General features: G+C 45.7%; 1 protein-coding gene across 3 annotated transcripts in view; it reads left to right on the forward strand.

Moving 5' to 3' along the window:
* Positions 1-481: 481 nt before the first annotated feature.
* Positions 482-17236, forward strand: part of ARMC9 (armadillo repeat containing 9) — a 103736-nt gene continuing 86981 nt past the window's right edge. For 2 of the 3 annotated variants that reach the window (XM_059703506.1, XM_059703508.1), the window contains exons 1-7: positions 482-612; positions 4485-4572; positions 6858-6983; positions 8642-8812; positions 10581-10736; positions 15052-15144; positions 16419-16443. In XM_059703506.1, coding sequence (XP_059559489.1) covers positions 4522-4572; positions 6858-6983; positions 8642-8812; positions 10581-10736; positions 15052-15144; positions 16419-16443 — 622 coding nt within the window. In that variant the 5' untranslated portion in view covers positions 482-612; positions 4485-4521. The remainder of the gene's footprint in view (positions 613-4484; positions 4573-6857; positions 6984-8641; positions 8813-10580; positions 10737-15051; positions 15145-16418; positions 16444-17236) is intronic. The other variant, XM_059703507.1, reaches the window with a different exon arrangement.

Here is a 17236-nt window from a genome sequence, read left to right on the forward strand (position 1 = left end):
GTGTGTGTGTGTGTGTGTGTGTGTGTGTGTGTGTGTGTGTGTGTGTAGGGAGGGTGGGGAAAGTTTCTCCAAAAATCCCTGGAACCTGCTGAAGTGGAGTGGACCCCTCGTGCCTGGAGCTTTAAGCAGATCTCGGGCGACATGTCCTAAGGCGGTCCCGGGTCACTCCAGTAAAATGAAAATCACGAATCCCATCTTTTTCCGCGAACACTGACAGCGGATCTTCTCTTGCGGGTTCCGTTTTCCCGGTGACACAACCAGCTCCTGAGGGTAGAGCCTGAGCGTGTTCGGGCTCATCCCCAGAGCTGGGAACCGAGCCCGGGCCCCCTGCGGGAGGTGAACGAACGGCCGTGGTGGAGGGCCGGACCCGAGACACCGACACGCGGCCCGCGAGCCCCAGCGGCAACTTCGCTTCACTTCCGCCCCAGGAAAGCCGCCTCCGGCATTCCCAAAGCTGCCGCCTTTCCTCCCAGTGTGCGCCGCGCCCGCCGCGCCCGTGATTGGCTGCGTCTCCCCACGTGACGCTGAGCAGGCGGCGGCGGTTGCCGGGGCGACGGCTGGAGAGTTGGCGGCCCGGCGGGGCGGGTGCGGGTGCCCGCGGCAGAGCCCCAGGTAAGCACGACCCCGGTGGGGCCGGGCCACCCCCGAGCCCGCCGCCCCGGGAGGGAGGAGCAGCGGTGGGACCCGAGGGCCGCGGTTGTGCTGAGCCCTCGCCCCAGAGAGAACTCCCGACGTGCCAGCTCGGCAGCCGCTGTAGCTGCCTCCGCTCCTCTCTGCGGTCCGGGGCTCTCCCCGCGGCGTGGGCCGAGGACAGGCCCAGCTGCTTCCCGCCAGTAGTCCCCGATCGTGGCTGCGGTGGGGCCGCCCTTGGCGGGGGTCCCTTCAGATCGTAGTGGCGGTGCGAGCGGGTGGCCTGGGACTTCTAGATTCACCCCCTCCGTTATCTCCATCAGCTAACCACCGTTCCCAGGCACCCCGTGAAGTCCAGATTTCCTTCACTCTAAGCAAAAACAGGATGCTTACTGTGCAAATTCTTCTTCCAGACACATCCCACAGTCTTACCCTTAGTCACAAACCCAGTTTATTATATAGGAATTCAGAAGCTGCCACTGCAGCCCTCAAAAGTGAAGAAGTTTTCTCCAGTTTCTGCATGAAGCAGAGCAGTGGTTCTCAAGCTTGCATGTGCATAAAGATCATCCGGAGAGCTTGTTTAAGACAGTTTGGGGCGTCGTGCCTGCCATGATGTTCAGTGAGATCAGGGTGGTTCTAGGAACCTCCATTCGCACAAGCATCCCAGGTGATTCGGATTCAGGTGGTGCAAACTTTGGATATTAATGTGCAGTGGTTAATGTTGGTCTGGATTTAAATTCCCATTTTCCCACTTGCTAGCTGAGTTACTGGGAGCACCACAGCCTCCCTGAGTTTCTGTTGCCTCACCTGCAAAAGGAGAATGTAAGTCATATTGCCCTGTCAGGTGTATTGTGAAAATTAAATGTAACACTTTTTTTTTTTGCACATTGTCTGGCATACATTAAATCCTCAATAAATGAACCTATTGTGATAGACAGGTTTAGAGGAAAATTCTGTAATTTCTAAGGATGTCAGAGTAAGAGAATACCCAATAGTGAGTGGCTCACCTTCACTGATAGAAAATCACAACAGAATCCTATTTGAATGATGATCACAAATTGCTTATTAAGTATTTATTAAGTAGAGGGGTTTGCCAGGTGAAGCAGGAGATGGGGCAAGTGTTAGCAGGCAAGGAGAACAATATGTGCAAAGGCCCTGAGGGAGGAAGGAACTTGAATTCTCAAAAAATAACAAAGTTTTCTTGTTCTGGGAACTTCAGAAATGCTGTTCCCTCTGCTTGGGCTTCATCTATTCGTCACACACCTTGGGGGCCTATGCTGCCGATGAGGCACTCTGCTAGGTTCTGCAGATACAGAAATTAAATACAGCTTCCTGCCTTGGTAAGCAGGGTGATGAGTATAACAGTAGAAATAGATGGAGGGTACAGAGGCACCCCAGAGGAGAGAGCCTTGATGGGGAAGGAAGGGGAGGGGCTCATGGAAGACTTCCTAACGGAGGTCAAGTCTGGATGCAGTTAGTGTGATGAGCTGAGTTTGCCTATGAGGTGGGGCGAGTTCATCAATCAGAGGGCTTAGAAAGAGCATGCTGTATGGGACAGTGACTGGGAGTTCACTATTGGCCGGGCCTAACATGGGCCAATGGTAGAAGGGAGTTGGGAAAAGGACAGGTCCAGAGAAAGGCTGGAGGGGTGGGGTGGATGGTCCTCAAACAGGGGCTGTCTCTCTCCTCACACCTTATGAATCTGGCAGGCCTGGAGGCGGCAGGTGCGGCTCAGGTTCTTTCTGCTCCTCAGCGCTACTTCCAGATCACCACCCCTGTCCTCTGAAGTATATGCCATGGGCTTTACCACTTTGCCCCCACCTGGAGGCAGTCACCTATCAGAGGCACAGTTGTTTTCCTTGAAGATGGTAGCTCCTCACTCACTGTTTCTCCACCTCCTTGTCCTCATTCTACTTATTCATTCGTTTACTTATGAGAGAGAGAGAGAGAGAGAGAGAGAGAGAGAGAGAGAGAGAGAGAGAGATTGATGTGAGAGCAAAATGTCAATAGGCTGCCTTGCCTCTCCTACCAGGGATCAAGCTCTGACCAGGAATCAAACTGGCAACCTTTCAATGCTTGGGATGATGCTCACCCAACTAAGCCACACTGGCCAGACCTCAACCTCATTTTTATTTCAACATCCTGGCCACACAAGGCATCTTTCCCTCCATCATCCTCATCTACCCACGGTGTGGTCATGCACCACCTCCAAAATTTTTATTTCAAGCACCCATCCCCCTCTCTGACCACCACCGTCTCTCTTTAAAGCTCACTTTAAGTGCCTCTTAAGCAGGTCTTTGGTCCCATTACTTTTTGTCTGGCTTACAACTCCCTTATGTACCTCCCTCCCCTTTTTAGCTTCAATGCTCCATCGCTGTTATGCTTGTTTTTGCTTTCCGGTCTTCTGGGAAAACCTCACTCTGATTAACCTAACTCAGACACGGAAGTTGGAGAAAACTGAAAATTGTGCAGACTTTTTGTCAATGTTTAATATTTTCACTTGGGAGCAGAGGTAGGAATAGTGACTGGGTTCATTTACATCAAATTCTAATTCCTTCCTTAAAGTAGATAAATTGACCTTATCATTAAATTCTATTCTGTTCTAAATACACTTTGTGGTCTTGACTATTTGAATTGCATACCACATTTTAGCACATTAGAAAACTCTAAGAAAAATAATCTTCCACAGTCTCACCAGCAGTCTTTGACTTTCTCATTTACACCATCCTCTAGTCCTTGTCCACATTCATTTTAAGTGTAGAAAGAATTACTATTACTCATTACATAGAAGAAAGAAATTACTTTTGACTTTAGCTATCCCATTTCCTAGTGCTGCTGTAATAAATTACCATAAACGTAATGGCTTCAAACAACACAGGTTTATTATCTTACCATTCTGGAGGTCAGGAGTCTGAAATGGGTCTCACTGGACTAAAATCAAGATGTTTGTAGGGCTTGTTCCCTTCTGGATACTCCAGGGGAGAATCTCTTCCTTGCCTTTTCCAGCTTCCTCTAGAAGCTTCCTGCATTCCGTGGCTCCTGGCCCCTCCTCCACTTATAAGGCCGGCAAATGGCTGGTTGGGTCTTTGGCACTGACCCTCTTGCTTCCCTCTTTCCCTTGTAAGGATCCCTGTGCTTACAAGGGAAAGAAGCTACTCTTTCTGTTTTTTTAAAATAATTTTTTAAGTTTTCACCTGAGGGGAGATATATATATATATATATATATATTTTTTTTTTTTTTAAATATATTTTATTGATTTTTTTTTTTACAGCGGGAAGGGAGAGGGATAGAGAGTTAGAAACATTGATCAGCTGTCTCTTGCACTTCCCCTACTGGGGATGTGCCCGCAACCATGGTACATGCCCTTGACCGGAATTGAACCTGGGACCCTTCAGTCCGCAGGCCGACGCTCTATCCACTGAACCAAACCGGTTAGGTTTGGATATATTTTTATTGATTAGAGAGAGAGAGAGAGAGAGAGAGAGAGATTGAGACATTGATGTGAGAAACAGTGATCAGTTGCCTCCCGTTGATACCCTGAGGGATCAAACCTGCCACCTAGGTATGTGCCCTGACTAGGAATAGAAACTGCAACCTTTTGGTGTATGGACAGTGCACCAACCAGCTAAGCCACCTGGCCAGGGATACTCTCCCTATTTTAAGGTCATGTTTGGCAACCGTAGTGTCATCGGAAGCCTTAATCCCCCTTGCCTGGTGATATGACAGATTGGCAGCGTCCTGGGATAAAGACGTGGACGTCTTGGGGACCATTATCCTGCACACCACAGCCACCTTTCTGTGATTTCACAGACGGCTAGAATGAAAGCCTTTGTTTAATATTTTTGCCTTGTAGAGATTTTTGCTGTGAGAATTAACAGTAACCTTTCAATATGGGGGATATCCTGGCTCATGAATCCGAATTACTTGGACTAGTGAAAGAGGTAGGTATGTTATACTACAGAAAAAGCCCGTGAAACTTGTAAAGCTGCATTTACAACGCGCAGGTTCTCTAGTGCCTTGCCCTGTCTCTTCTGTCATTACATCCCAGTTATCTATTTTCCATGACAACATTTTCCCTGTGTTTCCACTTCGTTTTCATAACTAACTAAACTGAAATCTTAAAGCTGCTTTCTAGAAATCTTTTAAAGAAAATTATAAAAGCAACACATAGTTATGGTAACAGATTCAAACAGCCTGAAAGTATAAACATTGAATTTTCTCTCTCCGCTTCTGCAGTGACCATGGCTAATGATTTAGAGTATTATCTTCCCAGACTCCTTCCTATGAATATTCAAAATATATTCACATGCCTGTAATTTGTTTCACAAAATGGGATGGTCCCACACACATTGTTCATGTAGCTTGTCATTTGTCGGTTAACAGTCACATAGCCTAATAGACATAAGACCCTGGGGGATAGGGGAGGCTAGGGGACTGTCAGGGCGGGGGGAAAAAAAAGGACACATATGTAATACCCTTTGTAATACTTTAAGCAATAAAAAAAATAAATAAAAAATAAAATGATAAAGGTATATACCCAGAAAAAAAAACACACACAAAAAAAACAGTCACATAGCCTGAACATCTATCTCCCTGTGGTCCTCACATTTCTTTTTTTTTTTTTTAATATATTTTAATTTTTTTACAGAGAGGAAGGGAGAGGGATAGAGAGTTAGAAACATCGATCAGCTGCCTCCTGCACACCTCCCACAGGGGATGTGCCCGCAACCAAGGTACATGCCCCTGACCGGAATCGAACCCTGGACCCTTCAGTCCGCAGGCCGACGCTCTATCCGCTGAGCCAGACCGGTTTCGGCGGTCCACACATTTCTTAATGCTGTAGAGCATTTCATTGAGTGGCTGCAGTGTAACTCCTTCCCTGATGCCTATTGATGGACGTTTCGGTGTCCCACGCTGAAGGCTTTGGAAGGTGGGACCCACGCCTTGTGCTTTCTGGTGTTCTCTGCTGCGTTTCATGTGGGGCTGCCACATAGTTGCTGCTAAAGAAACAGTCGCTGCTGCTTTACTGTGTGATCCAACTGCCCACTAGGCACCGAGAGGTGCGGCAGTGGAGCAAGGACGAGGTGTCCACCTAGAGATGCAGCTTTGGGATTTGTTGGCATGACTATGAATAAATTCTTTTTTTTTTTTTTCAGTATCTGTAGATACTTTAATAATAAAACTATTTCAACATAAAAAATTCAGAGCCCGCGAAGTCATATATGTGAACGGCAGCTATCTAAATGCATGCACGTCTGAAAGAGAAAGAAGCAGCAGGGCACAAACTGTCTATACTCAAATCAGCTTGAGAAGTCATCCTTCATTTGAGCTTTTTTTTTTTTTTTTTTAAATATATTTTATTGATTTTTTGCAGAGAGGAAGGGAGAGAGATAGAGAGTTAGAAACATTGATCAGCTGCCTCCTGCACATCTCCCACTGGGGATGTGCCCGCAACCCAGGTACATGCCCTTGACCGGAATCGAACCTGGGACCCCTCAGTCCGCAGGCCGACGCTCTATCCACTGAGCCAAACCGGTTTTGGCCATTTGAGCTTTTTAAGAACAGAAAACTTAAGGTTCTTTAGGTATCGATGCATGAATAAATTCTTCACACAGCAGAGGGTTGGGGACAGGCCTGGGGAAATGGTCACAGTTAGGAGAGGTAGAAACAGAAAGGTGTGACTGACAAAGGGAGGCGGGCGGAGGGTCACGAGCAGCAGTGGGCCGTGGTGCGGAATGCAGGGATGGGGCGTCAGGGTCAGCAGTGCTCTGCTCGAAGGCCACTGATGGCACGGCCCATCTTCTCGTGGCTTCTCTTAGGGACGGGCATTATTTCTCATCCCTCTGTTTCAAGTAACAAATTCCCAGAGACCTACCTGACCCAGAGCCATCAGGCTGTCTGCCCATCACTTCTTTTTCCGACTGCTGCAAACATGGTTTATTTCCTATTAATCATTACAATGAATCATGGAGCTCACATTTTCCTCCTGAAAGCCAACTTATTTTCTGTAAAGAAGCATTTTCTATGTCACTGTCTTTGTAGGCTTTTAGTGTATGTATGGATAAGTAAATTCTAAGCTGGATCCCAGATTCTCCCAAAAATGACAGTCCCTTAACCCCATTAGAAATTGGTGACAGTATTGAACTGGTACAGTGACGTCAAAGGCAGTTACTTTGTTGATGTTAAAACAGAGAATTATATGTACGTTTGTGGTCTCTCTTTATAGTATTTAGATTTTGCTGAATTTGAAGACACCTTGAAAACATTTTCAAAAGAATGCAAAACGAAGGGAAAAGCATTACCCAAAACAGCAGGTAGCTCTTTAAGGGACTCCAAATCATCGATAATCCAGGTAACATTTTACTTTTTTAAAATTTCTGTTGATAATCAAAATGCTCCCAACTTGTAAAGAATGCTACGGTTTGAGGATGTTGGAATCTCTTCAGGGGACCTGGTCAGAGTGGCTTTCAGACTTCTCAGGTGTTAGGGATGAATTAGTAGTGTCATCTCCACATCTCTGTACCCTTCCTGAGAAGTGGGTGGTGACACAAGATCTTTCACATATATTTCTTGGGAAGAGTAAAAGAGGAAACCTTGCAATGCTTAGAAACTGAGACAGATGCGATGCCCATCCTGAGGAGTCTGAGGTTGTTAATTCCAGGTGCCAGGGACACTGGTGAAGAAAACAAAACCAAACCCTTGCCCTCACAGTGCTGGCGCTCTAGCCTGGGGAGGCTGGAGGAGGGAGCAGGGCACACGGACAGGACAGCTTCCTGTCCAGGAAGGCCGGAGCCGCTCTGTGAATACGAGTGGGTTGCGAAGGGCAGACCTGAGGGGTAGAAAGAACCGTAAAGTCCCTTGTTTCAGCCATTATTTGATGCCTCCTTACCATTCATAGCATTCTAGGTAAGTTCACCTTGACTACACCCAGTGACGAGAAGATACTGCTTCCTGAGCAGCATATTTCAGCTTTGCATGATTTTATTATTTCAATTAATTTATTGGTCTCAATGCACCCACTTCCAAGAAAATTTTGAGACTTGTTTTGAGAGGCCCACTGAGTAGCTGGAAGTTAGGCCACAGCCACTGCCTACTGCCTGTCTGATCCTGGTCCCTGACTCCCATGGCCTGGCGCGGGGCATCGTCGAAGGGGCCCGGGGAGCTCCAGTGGGGCTCAGGCACCTGGCCACTGAGCTGCTGCCACACTGACTGGGACTGTTGGGAAGGTCTTTCGCTTCTGCCGTGTACCTGACTCCGAAAGCCTGTGCAGCAGGCATTTGTGATCATTCCTCTTGTGAGGCCGGTGACGTGCTAATCGCCACCTCCTTTCTCCTTGGGTGGTGAGTTGGGAAGCTGTCGGTGCCCTGCATAGTCAGGCTCGAGCTCTGAGGTTGGAATGGGATCGGCCTGGCTCCTTCCTCCATCTCCAGCCTGAGTCTGTACCTGGAGTGCCCAGTCTCTATGTGGGTGACTGCTTCCCACTGCGCCACATGCTTCAACAGGGCAAATAGCAGTGCCACCTCCAGGCCTGGGTTCGACGGGGTGAGCGTGTGAGCTCCTGCGCCCGGGGACTTGGCACTGCTGCCGGCAAGCTCCGGATGCAGGAGGATTGTTGCGCTGAGGCCTGCCTGGGCCCTCAGTCTGGCCTCTGTTCATCTGTTGGGCAACTTTGCTGTATTTATGTGCCTGTGAGTTCTTGGCCACAAGTCTTTAGCCTCTGCCTGAATCCTTCCATCTCAGGCCTTAAATGTCACTTCGGGTTCTTATAAAGCCCGGATTGGATACTGCAGAGGGGTGGGAAACCAGGGTTGGTCTGCAGGAATCTCAGCTACGGAGCTTGGAGCCCTGGGTCTCAGTTTTCTGCCCCTTACCTTTGAAAAGGAGACTTGCTTTCCTCACACTGAAACCTGGAGTCCGGGGTCTCTGAGGCATTGGGAGGGCTGTGAGAATTTGGGTGTCGGGAGAAAGGACACCCTATGCTTGGGCTCCCGTCTGATGTCTTCTCCACAGAAGGACCTCATTGCTGCATTTGACAACGGAGCCCAGAAGGTGTTCTTCGATTTGTGGGAAGAGCACATTCCCAGCTCCATCCGAGATGGTGACTCCTTTGCCCAGAGGTTGGAATTCTACCTTCACATCCATTTTGCCATCTATCTTCTGAAACGCTCCGTGCGGAGACCTGTACGTTCCCCTTGTGATGCGTTTGGTCCGAATAGTGTATTAAGGGAGAATGATAGCTGTTATGTTTCCTAATGAGCATTAATTTAGTTTTATGGCCACTTTCTCTTAGTGCTGAGGGGTAGGTGTCTTGTGTCCTGATGAATAATTTTCTACCTCATTCCCAGCAGTTTCTTCTTCTTTTTTCTTTTTTTTTTTTTTGTTAATCCTCACTAGAGGATTTTTTCCATTGATTTTTTATTTTATTTTATTTTTTAGAGCAAGTGGGTGGGAGGGAGGGAGGGAGAGGGAGAGAGACAGAGAGACACACATTTACGTGAGAGAGACACATGGATGGTTGCTTCCCATACGCACCCCAACCCGGGCTGGGGATTGAACCTGCAGCCTAGGTATGTGTCCTTGATCAGAAATCAAACCCATGACCCTTCGGTGCATGGGCCCACGCTCTAACTGCTGAGCGGCACACCGGCCAGGGCAGCAGTCTATTTTCTAATTTACATAGAGAGTTAACAGCTTCTGTAATGAAAGCTGCATTGTTCTCCTGAATGCCTCAAGTTTTTGAAAAGTCAGCAAACATGCATGTATGTCTAAGAACACATATGTAGACCACATATTAGACCATATATATATTCGAAGAGAAGTTTAAGCATTAACAGTAGAAAAATGGTATGCCTGTTTGTGCGAGTCCGTTCGTTGAGTGATAAGTTGAGTTTAGCTCCCGAAGTCTTTCCCAGGGGAGGGCGGGCTGGAGACCTGCAGAGAGGAGAGGGCTTTTAGGCTGCCGTGGCGGTGAGCTTCCCAGTGCAGAGCCAGTGATAGGGAGCAGGGCCGCGCTGACGTGTGACCACGTGCACTTGGTTAGTGGCTTCTCCAGGCACCACCTGCCGCCCCGAGGACCTGTGTTAAATTATTAAACTGTCAGGGGCCAAAGGAGGGGTCAGTGATGGAGGGAGCAGCCCTACCAAACATTGTAGTGGCCATTCTTGGAAGGCTACTCATAGCACTCATGTGGGTACCATCATGGGAGATTCTCATTTTCTTTGTATTTATTTCTGTTTTCTAATTTTCCCATTGATATAAGATTAAAAAAATAAATAAACATGATAGGTGCAGTGAGATGCTTTGATTAGAACAGGCTGTGAGGGGAGTAACTGGTGAGGCCAGGGTGCCAAATTCAAGGCTGGAGGCGCAGGAGGAGATGGAAACCCTGCGAAGGACCTGCCTTGGATTTCGTGTGGAATTAGTGAAGCAGGCAAGGTCAGTGCTCAGTTACCTTAACGAAGGAAAGGAGTGAGATGTGGAAACTTGTTTCAAAAAACTATTCACCTTTTCAAAAGGTCTTTTCAAAAGACCTGCCCTGATTCTCTCCTAAGGGAATCATGGAAATGCACACAAATATTTATGATCTCAGAAATGTGGAAACTGTGTATATATCTAATAATGGGGAATTGGTTCAATCATGACAGACCCACAAGATGAGGTTTTGTCCTGCCATTGAAATGATGTTTATGATGCATCATAAGGATGTGAGAAAATGGTAATCAAGTAAAAGGCCGTATATTGAACATGTGTCTGTTCTCTGATATTCCTGACAGTTTCATGAAGGGGTGAAATTGCGGGCACTGTCACAATGACTGGAGACAGTGCACTTGCCAGGCCGGCTGGGGAGGCTGCCAGCGCCGAGGCTGGAGAGAGAGGCTGGGGTGGACGGTGGGCCGGGCGGGCTGGCGTCAAGCAGGGACCTCAAGCAAGCATCTTCCCTTCCTCGTAGGACAAAGAGGAACTGGATGAAAGGATTTCTTATTTCAAAACCTACCTGGAGAGCAAAGGGGCAGCTCTGAGCCAGACCACAGAGTTCCTCCCTTTCTATGCGCTGCCGTTTGTTCCAAACCCTATGGTGCACCCGTCCTTTAAAGAGCTCTTCCAGGTAAGTGACAGGCTCTGAGCCCGTCAGTCCTGGCAGCATGTGGCTTCACCTTGTTCACGCTGGTGGCTTCTGAAAGATGCTGTAAAAGCTCGTGTTTGCTTATGCTGCAGTTTAAGAACACTCAGATAATTTGCTTTAACAAACTTTCTTGTGCCATAAAGTGTGATTTTTTTTGGTTGCACCACAACTTGTTAATACAGACCAACATAAATATTTTTAATATACTAATCTCTTAAATCATTCTGTGTATACTTTTTCAGTATTGGATGGATAATTCAATTACATTGACAGTAGCCTGGAAAAGACCTAGAGTACTTTACATAATTGCTGGTCATATATATTTTTTTAATTGATTTTAGAGAGCAGAGAGAGAGAGAGGGAAACATCAGTTTGTTGTTCCATGTATTTATGCATTCATTGGTTGCGTCTTGTATGTGCCCTGACCAGGAATCAAACTTGCAACCTTGGCGTTTTGGGATGACACTGAAATGAACTGAGCTACTCGGCCAGTGCTTGGTTATGTATTTTAATTTGTATTAAAATTCTCACTTATTTGGTGTATATTTGGTTACCTGATTTGTACTATTATTTCCATCAGACTATTTACCTATAGGCATTTTAAAAATATATATATTTTATTGATTTTTTACAGAGAGGAAGGGAGAGGAATAGAGAGTTAGAAACATAGATGAGAGAGAGAAACATCGATCAGCTGCCTCCTACACACCCCCTACTGGGGATGTGCCCGCAACCAAGGTACATGCCCTTGACGGGAATCGAACCTGGGACCCTTCAGTCCGCAGGCCAACGCTCTATCCACTGAGCCAAACCAGTCAGGGCTAGGCATTTTTTTATAAAATATATTTTTATTGATTTCAGAGAGGAAGGAAGAGGGAGAGAGAGATAGAAACATCAATGATGAGAGAGAATCATTGATTGGCTGCCTCCTGCACACACCCTACTGGGGATTGAGCCAGCAACCTGGGCATGTGCCCTTCACCGGAATCGAACCTGGGACCCTTCAGTCTGCAGGCCAACGCTCTATCCACTGAGCCAAACTGGCTAGGGCTTACCTATAGGTCTTTAAAACATTTTTTTTTATTGATTGATAGACAGAGAGAGAGAGAAAGATATGTTGTTCCACTTACTTGTGCATTCATTGGTTGTTTTTTTATGTGCCCTGATCCAGGACTGAACCCACAACCTTGGAGCATGTCGGACGGCACTATAACCAACTGAGCTACCTGGCCAGGGCCTGCCTATTGCTCTTTGAATTTTTGGTGGGGCGGGGCCAGGCATGGGGTGGGCCGGAGGGCAGGGCCTGTGAGGCAGAGGCGGGGCAATGCGTGGGGGCAGGGTGGAGGGTGATCTTTTAATTGTTATACTTTATTTTAGTTAAAATTTCAGCATAATATTTATTTAATAAGATTTACCTATTACAGTAATTTTTGTTGACTTACTAAAATGAATATGTCCCACAGAAGTTTATTGAAATGTATTTTGAGCCTGAACTCTTTTGATGTAGATTGCTTTATCTAAAGATCTTATACTGTTTCCAAGAATCTATATGGAGCCCTAGCTGGTTTGGCTCAGTGGATGGAGCATCAGCCTGTGGACTGAAATCCCAGGCTCGATTCCAGTCAAGGGCACATACCCAGGTTGTGGGCTCAATCCCCAGTAGGGGTCATGCAAGGGCAGCCAATCATTCTCTCTCATCATTGATGTTTCTATCTCTCTCTCCCTTCCTCTCTGAAATCAATAAAAATATATTTAAAAAAATAAAAAGAATCTATATGGAGCTTACTCCTCTGCCATTGGATGCAATTCTCCTGAACCCAGTGCATTTCAGTTTCCTATTCTGTTATGATTCAGTAAAACAACTTTCTCCCTCTTTAGTAGTAGCTGCTAAACCAGAGGCTGACTGATTGACCAAAGCAGGCTTGTTGTAAAGTAGCCTACATTGAATTCTGTGCTTGTTTGTTTTGTTTTTGGTCAGTCCAAATTTAGTTTTACCACTTTCTTCTCCTAGAAGGTTGAGATAGAAGGGTTAAGAAGGTGGTAAACTTGACAAGGATGGTAGATTTTCTCACAGTGAAGACTTCAGTTTGTGAAAATTATGACATAGCAGCATGGCTACAGCTTAGCTAAGTAAGGGTGAGGTGAAGCTGGCAGTCAGGAATTGAGAGACCTCAGTATTCATGGTGTCGTTTCATTCCTTTTCTTTTTCTTTTTGCTACTCCCTACATATTTTCTTGTAATGGTCATCATAGATACTTTAGTGTGTATGCATAATAAAATCTAAAGTTAATGTCTTTATTTTCTTTCTGACCTTACAAGGTTCCGAGAATGTGTTAACCTCATTCATCCCCTTTTCAATTTATGTGCTATTATTGTCAAATATTTTAGTTATTTAGTTTAACCCCACAAATTAGACTTTTCTGCTATTTTATGCAATCAGTGTGTGCATAGCTTTACCCTTACCTTTGCCCATATTTTGCTTGCTACCTCAAGGAAGGTTAAGGACCTTCCTTCTGGGGTCATTTTCTGCTCCACCTTAAGAACATTCCTTTAAAATCCCCCTTGGTTGTGGACTCCTTCTTTCAGTTCTTGTTTGTCTGCAAATGTCTTGACTGCATTCTAAAATTCAGAATAGTAGGTTTACAGTTACGTTCTTTTAGAACATTGAAGGTATCATTTCGTCTCCCATTATTGCTATTTTGAATTTGGCCATCAGTCTAATTGCTGCTACTTTTAGGTGATCTGTCTTTTTCGTTGGCCTTTAAGACTGTAATTTCACTACAGTGTGTCTAGGGACACCCAGATGTTCTGTTTTGTTTTGTTTTGTTTTGTTTTGTTTTGTTTTTAATGTCTTGGTTTATGCTGGCCAACATAGCAGTCCTTTCCTGGGATTCTTTTCTGTAGATTGAGCACAGAGAGCCTAACATTGTGTTAGTTTCCTGCGGCTGCCCGCACAGAGGACCACAGACGAGGTGTCTTAAAACAACAGAGACTGACTGCCTCACAGTGTAGGAGGCCAGAGGTCTGAAGTCCAGGTGTCTGCGGCAGGGCTGGACTCCCTGCGAGGCCTCCAGGGGAAGGTCTCTCCTTGCCTCTTCAGCTCCGGAAGGTTCAAGTGTTGCTTGGTTCATGGCAGCATAATTCCAGCCTCTGATCTGTCCTTACGTGCCATCTTCTCTCTGTGTCTGTCTGAAATTTCCTTTTTTTTTTTTCAGATCATCAGCATAGCCAGGTTCTCCCTTTATTCTCCTGTTACATCTGTATTTATACCATTTCAATTTCCTTTTTCTTATAAGGACACCATTCATGTTGGATTAGGAGCCCACCCTCTCCAATATGTCCTCATCCTAACTAATTACGTCTGCAGCTACCCCGTCCCCAGTCTGAGATTGGGACACACTTTAAGCCATAACACACACACACATTATAAATAGTTATGCTGCGTCAGGGAATTATGAAATCTTTTTAAAATACAAGACTTTTCTGCTTATCTGGCAGTAATTTTTGAAAGGTAACACACCGGATGACTGATTGGGTGGGGCAGGAGGCTTGGGTGAGATTACGGAGCTGGAGGAGAGCAAGTGGGGAGGGCGGAAGGTCTGTGGGCCGGGCAGGAGCGCGGGTCAGTGGATAGGAAATTTCAGTGATACAGCTTCATTTTGGTGGAACTTGTTAGTTTGGGTGGTATTTTTATATAAAGACTATGAGGAAAATTGCCCTGAGAAAGGTTGTTGCTTATGTCACCTTTTTCTTTCACTAAAGTTAGATTTTTCTTCTCAATGAGCATTACTTGAGAGAAATAATTTATTTTTAAGGGACAAATCAAACTAAAAATATATCGTAACTCCTGACACGATGGAGTGCATGAGGTACTGTCTTTCCTCCTTACCTACATGAGGGTTATGGAAGCGAGTGCCTTTCTTCGGGAGGCCTTAGGTAACTCAATGGTCATTGTGTGTGCCTGCCAGGGCCATGTATGCCTCAACTGTACTGAATTCTTGTGGGTAATCAATCTAATAAGGTTACTTGTCATGCTTGTGTTTAAATCACATGACATATTCAAATCATGTACAGGGTTATTTTTCCCCTGTTTATGAAAGAACTCTGTTTTTCCTTCCTGCTGTGGGTACTTGAATCTGTTGTAAATGAATTGGTCAGTTGTCCTAAAACCTGTGTTTTAGGCACCACACTATTGCCAAAACATCTAGCTTATTTAACCCTGAAGGCCACAACTTGACGATGCTGTTGGCATTTAGTGACCTAGCTTTTATTTTATTTTCCTTTTTTTTTTCTTCAGGATTCTTGGAGTCCAGAATTGAAGTTGAAGTTGGAAAAGTTTCTAGATTTAATTTTTAAAGCCAGTAACACGCCAAAGCTTTTAATGTTATATGTATCCTTTCAAAGCCAGTGGAGCCCGCCGTGGTGTTAGAGTGGCTTGCTGGCTTAGGCTGCCTCACAAACAGGGATAATTGATGAGACCACTTTCACATGCATGGGGTGAATGAATTAGTGATGGGAGGGTGTGCCGAGGCCCATAAAGGGTTGACTTCTGTGGCATTGGGTCTCTGCGACTGGGTAGGGTCTTTTTTCTTAGAGAGTGGAAGAGAGGGAAAGACAGAGAGAAACATCGATGTGAGAGAAACGCATAGATTGGTTGCCTCCTGCACATGCCCTGACCAGGACCAATATATATATGTTTATTGATTTCAGAGAGGGAGAGAGAGACAGAAACATCAATGATGAGAATCATTGATCGGTTGCCTCCTGCACAGCTCCTACTGGGGATTGAGCCCACAACCCAGGCATGTACCCTGACCAGAATCGAACCCGGGACCCTTCAGTCCTCAGGCTGACGCTCTATCCACTGAGCAAAACCAGCTAGGGCTAGGGTCTTATTTTTATGTCATGTGCTAGAAGCTGTGTTAGTAGGGAAAAAAAAGTCTGTCTTTTTGGAAAAGATCTCCTTGTAATAACTGTCCCTTTGTAGACGATTGCTCAACCATTTTTAAGGCCTTGAAGCCCTGGCACATGGGTTATGTGACCATATAACTTGTTATTCTAATTGGGACTTTAAAAAAAATTGATTTCAGAGAGGAGAGGAGAGGGAGAGAGAAATAGAAACATCAATGATGAGAGAGAATCACTGATCGGCCGCCTCCCACATGCCTCACCTTGGGGATCGAGCCCACAACCCCGGGATTTGCCCTGACCAAGAATGGAACCATTGACCTCCTGGTTCACAGATTAACGCTCAACCACTGAGCAACACCGGCTGTGCTGTTTTCACCCCAATCCCAATTTCCCTAGGATAGAGCTTTAGCACTGAAGTTACAGTTAAAGGGTCTGAATTCAGATTTGCACGTTCAGTAGAACGTTTTGGTAGCAATGGGGAAGGTCTTTTGAAGGGGGTAAGGAGGCCAGGTAGGGGTTGTTGAAATAGTGTATGACTTGGATGCACATGGAGCCAATTGACATGGAGAGAAGAGGGTTTATTTGAGAGCGAGTCGCCCAAGTGATGAGAAGCCAGTCACCATCTCAGCTGTTTGTAGCAGCATTAAGAAGTGGCCTTCGCCGTGCTGAGAATCCTCCCCACCGTGCTGAGGTGGGGTACCCCGAGGACTGCATCCTGAGTGCCTGTTTTCCTGAACTGCTTTCTCATTCCAGAAGGAGAATGGACAAAGTCACAAAGGTAAACCATGCCATGTAGATTAAAAAGTTTTAAATAACAACTTGGCCAACTCAAGTTTTAAGTAGTGAGATGGAGAGAATTCCAAAGACTTGGAGAATAGAATGAGGTTTTTAAAAGTCTAAATATTTATGAAGTGCTTTGCAATTATTTGTATCTGAGATTCCTTGAGGCCCACTTTTCAAGAAGGCTGGTGTTTTTAGCTTCGTCTTGCATGTCAGGTAACTAAGACTTGGAGAAATGAAGCAAATCCAAGCGCTGTGCCCGTGTAACTGCAGCCGCGCAGTTAGAAGACAGCCTGGCAGGGTGGGGAGGAATCGTTTTAGTATCTTTCAGCTTTCGCCTTGAACTAGTCTAAGAGCAATGTGGAGTACCCATTCTTATAAAGCATTTCCATTTTTTACCTTCAAGGTAGGAATTCCAGTCTTAATTTTTAAGCGTGAAATGATGTTTTCCCATGATTAGTCATGTTTACTGGAACTGTTCGCTTTTCAGGAAGGTGAGAAAGACTATCATGAAATTGGCCAGAGTTGGGTTCTTTGCCTGAGTTTGTCTTCGATGCTACGTTATAGAAACCGCTTAAATGTTTGTGCTGAAAGTATGTGATGTGCTTCAGGCCTTGGGTCAGGATAGGCGCATCATCCTCAGTTCCAGCAGGTGGAGTCTTACCACATGGAGCAGCACGTTTCCCTCCTCACAGCTGAGGATTTCAGAACTTCCTGCCAGTGTTCTTCCTGTTTCTCTTCAGAAAGTTGACGTTTTCAAAGAAAGGAAACATTGATCAATGAGTTAGCTC

Source organism: Myotis daubentonii, chromosome 7, assembly GCF_963259705.1.
Source record: "Myotis daubentonii chromosome 7, mMyoDau2.1, whole genome shotgun sequence".
Classification (NCBI taxonomy): domain Eukaryota; kingdom Metazoa; phylum Chordata; class Mammalia; order Chiroptera; family Vespertilionidae; genus Myotis; species Myotis daubentonii.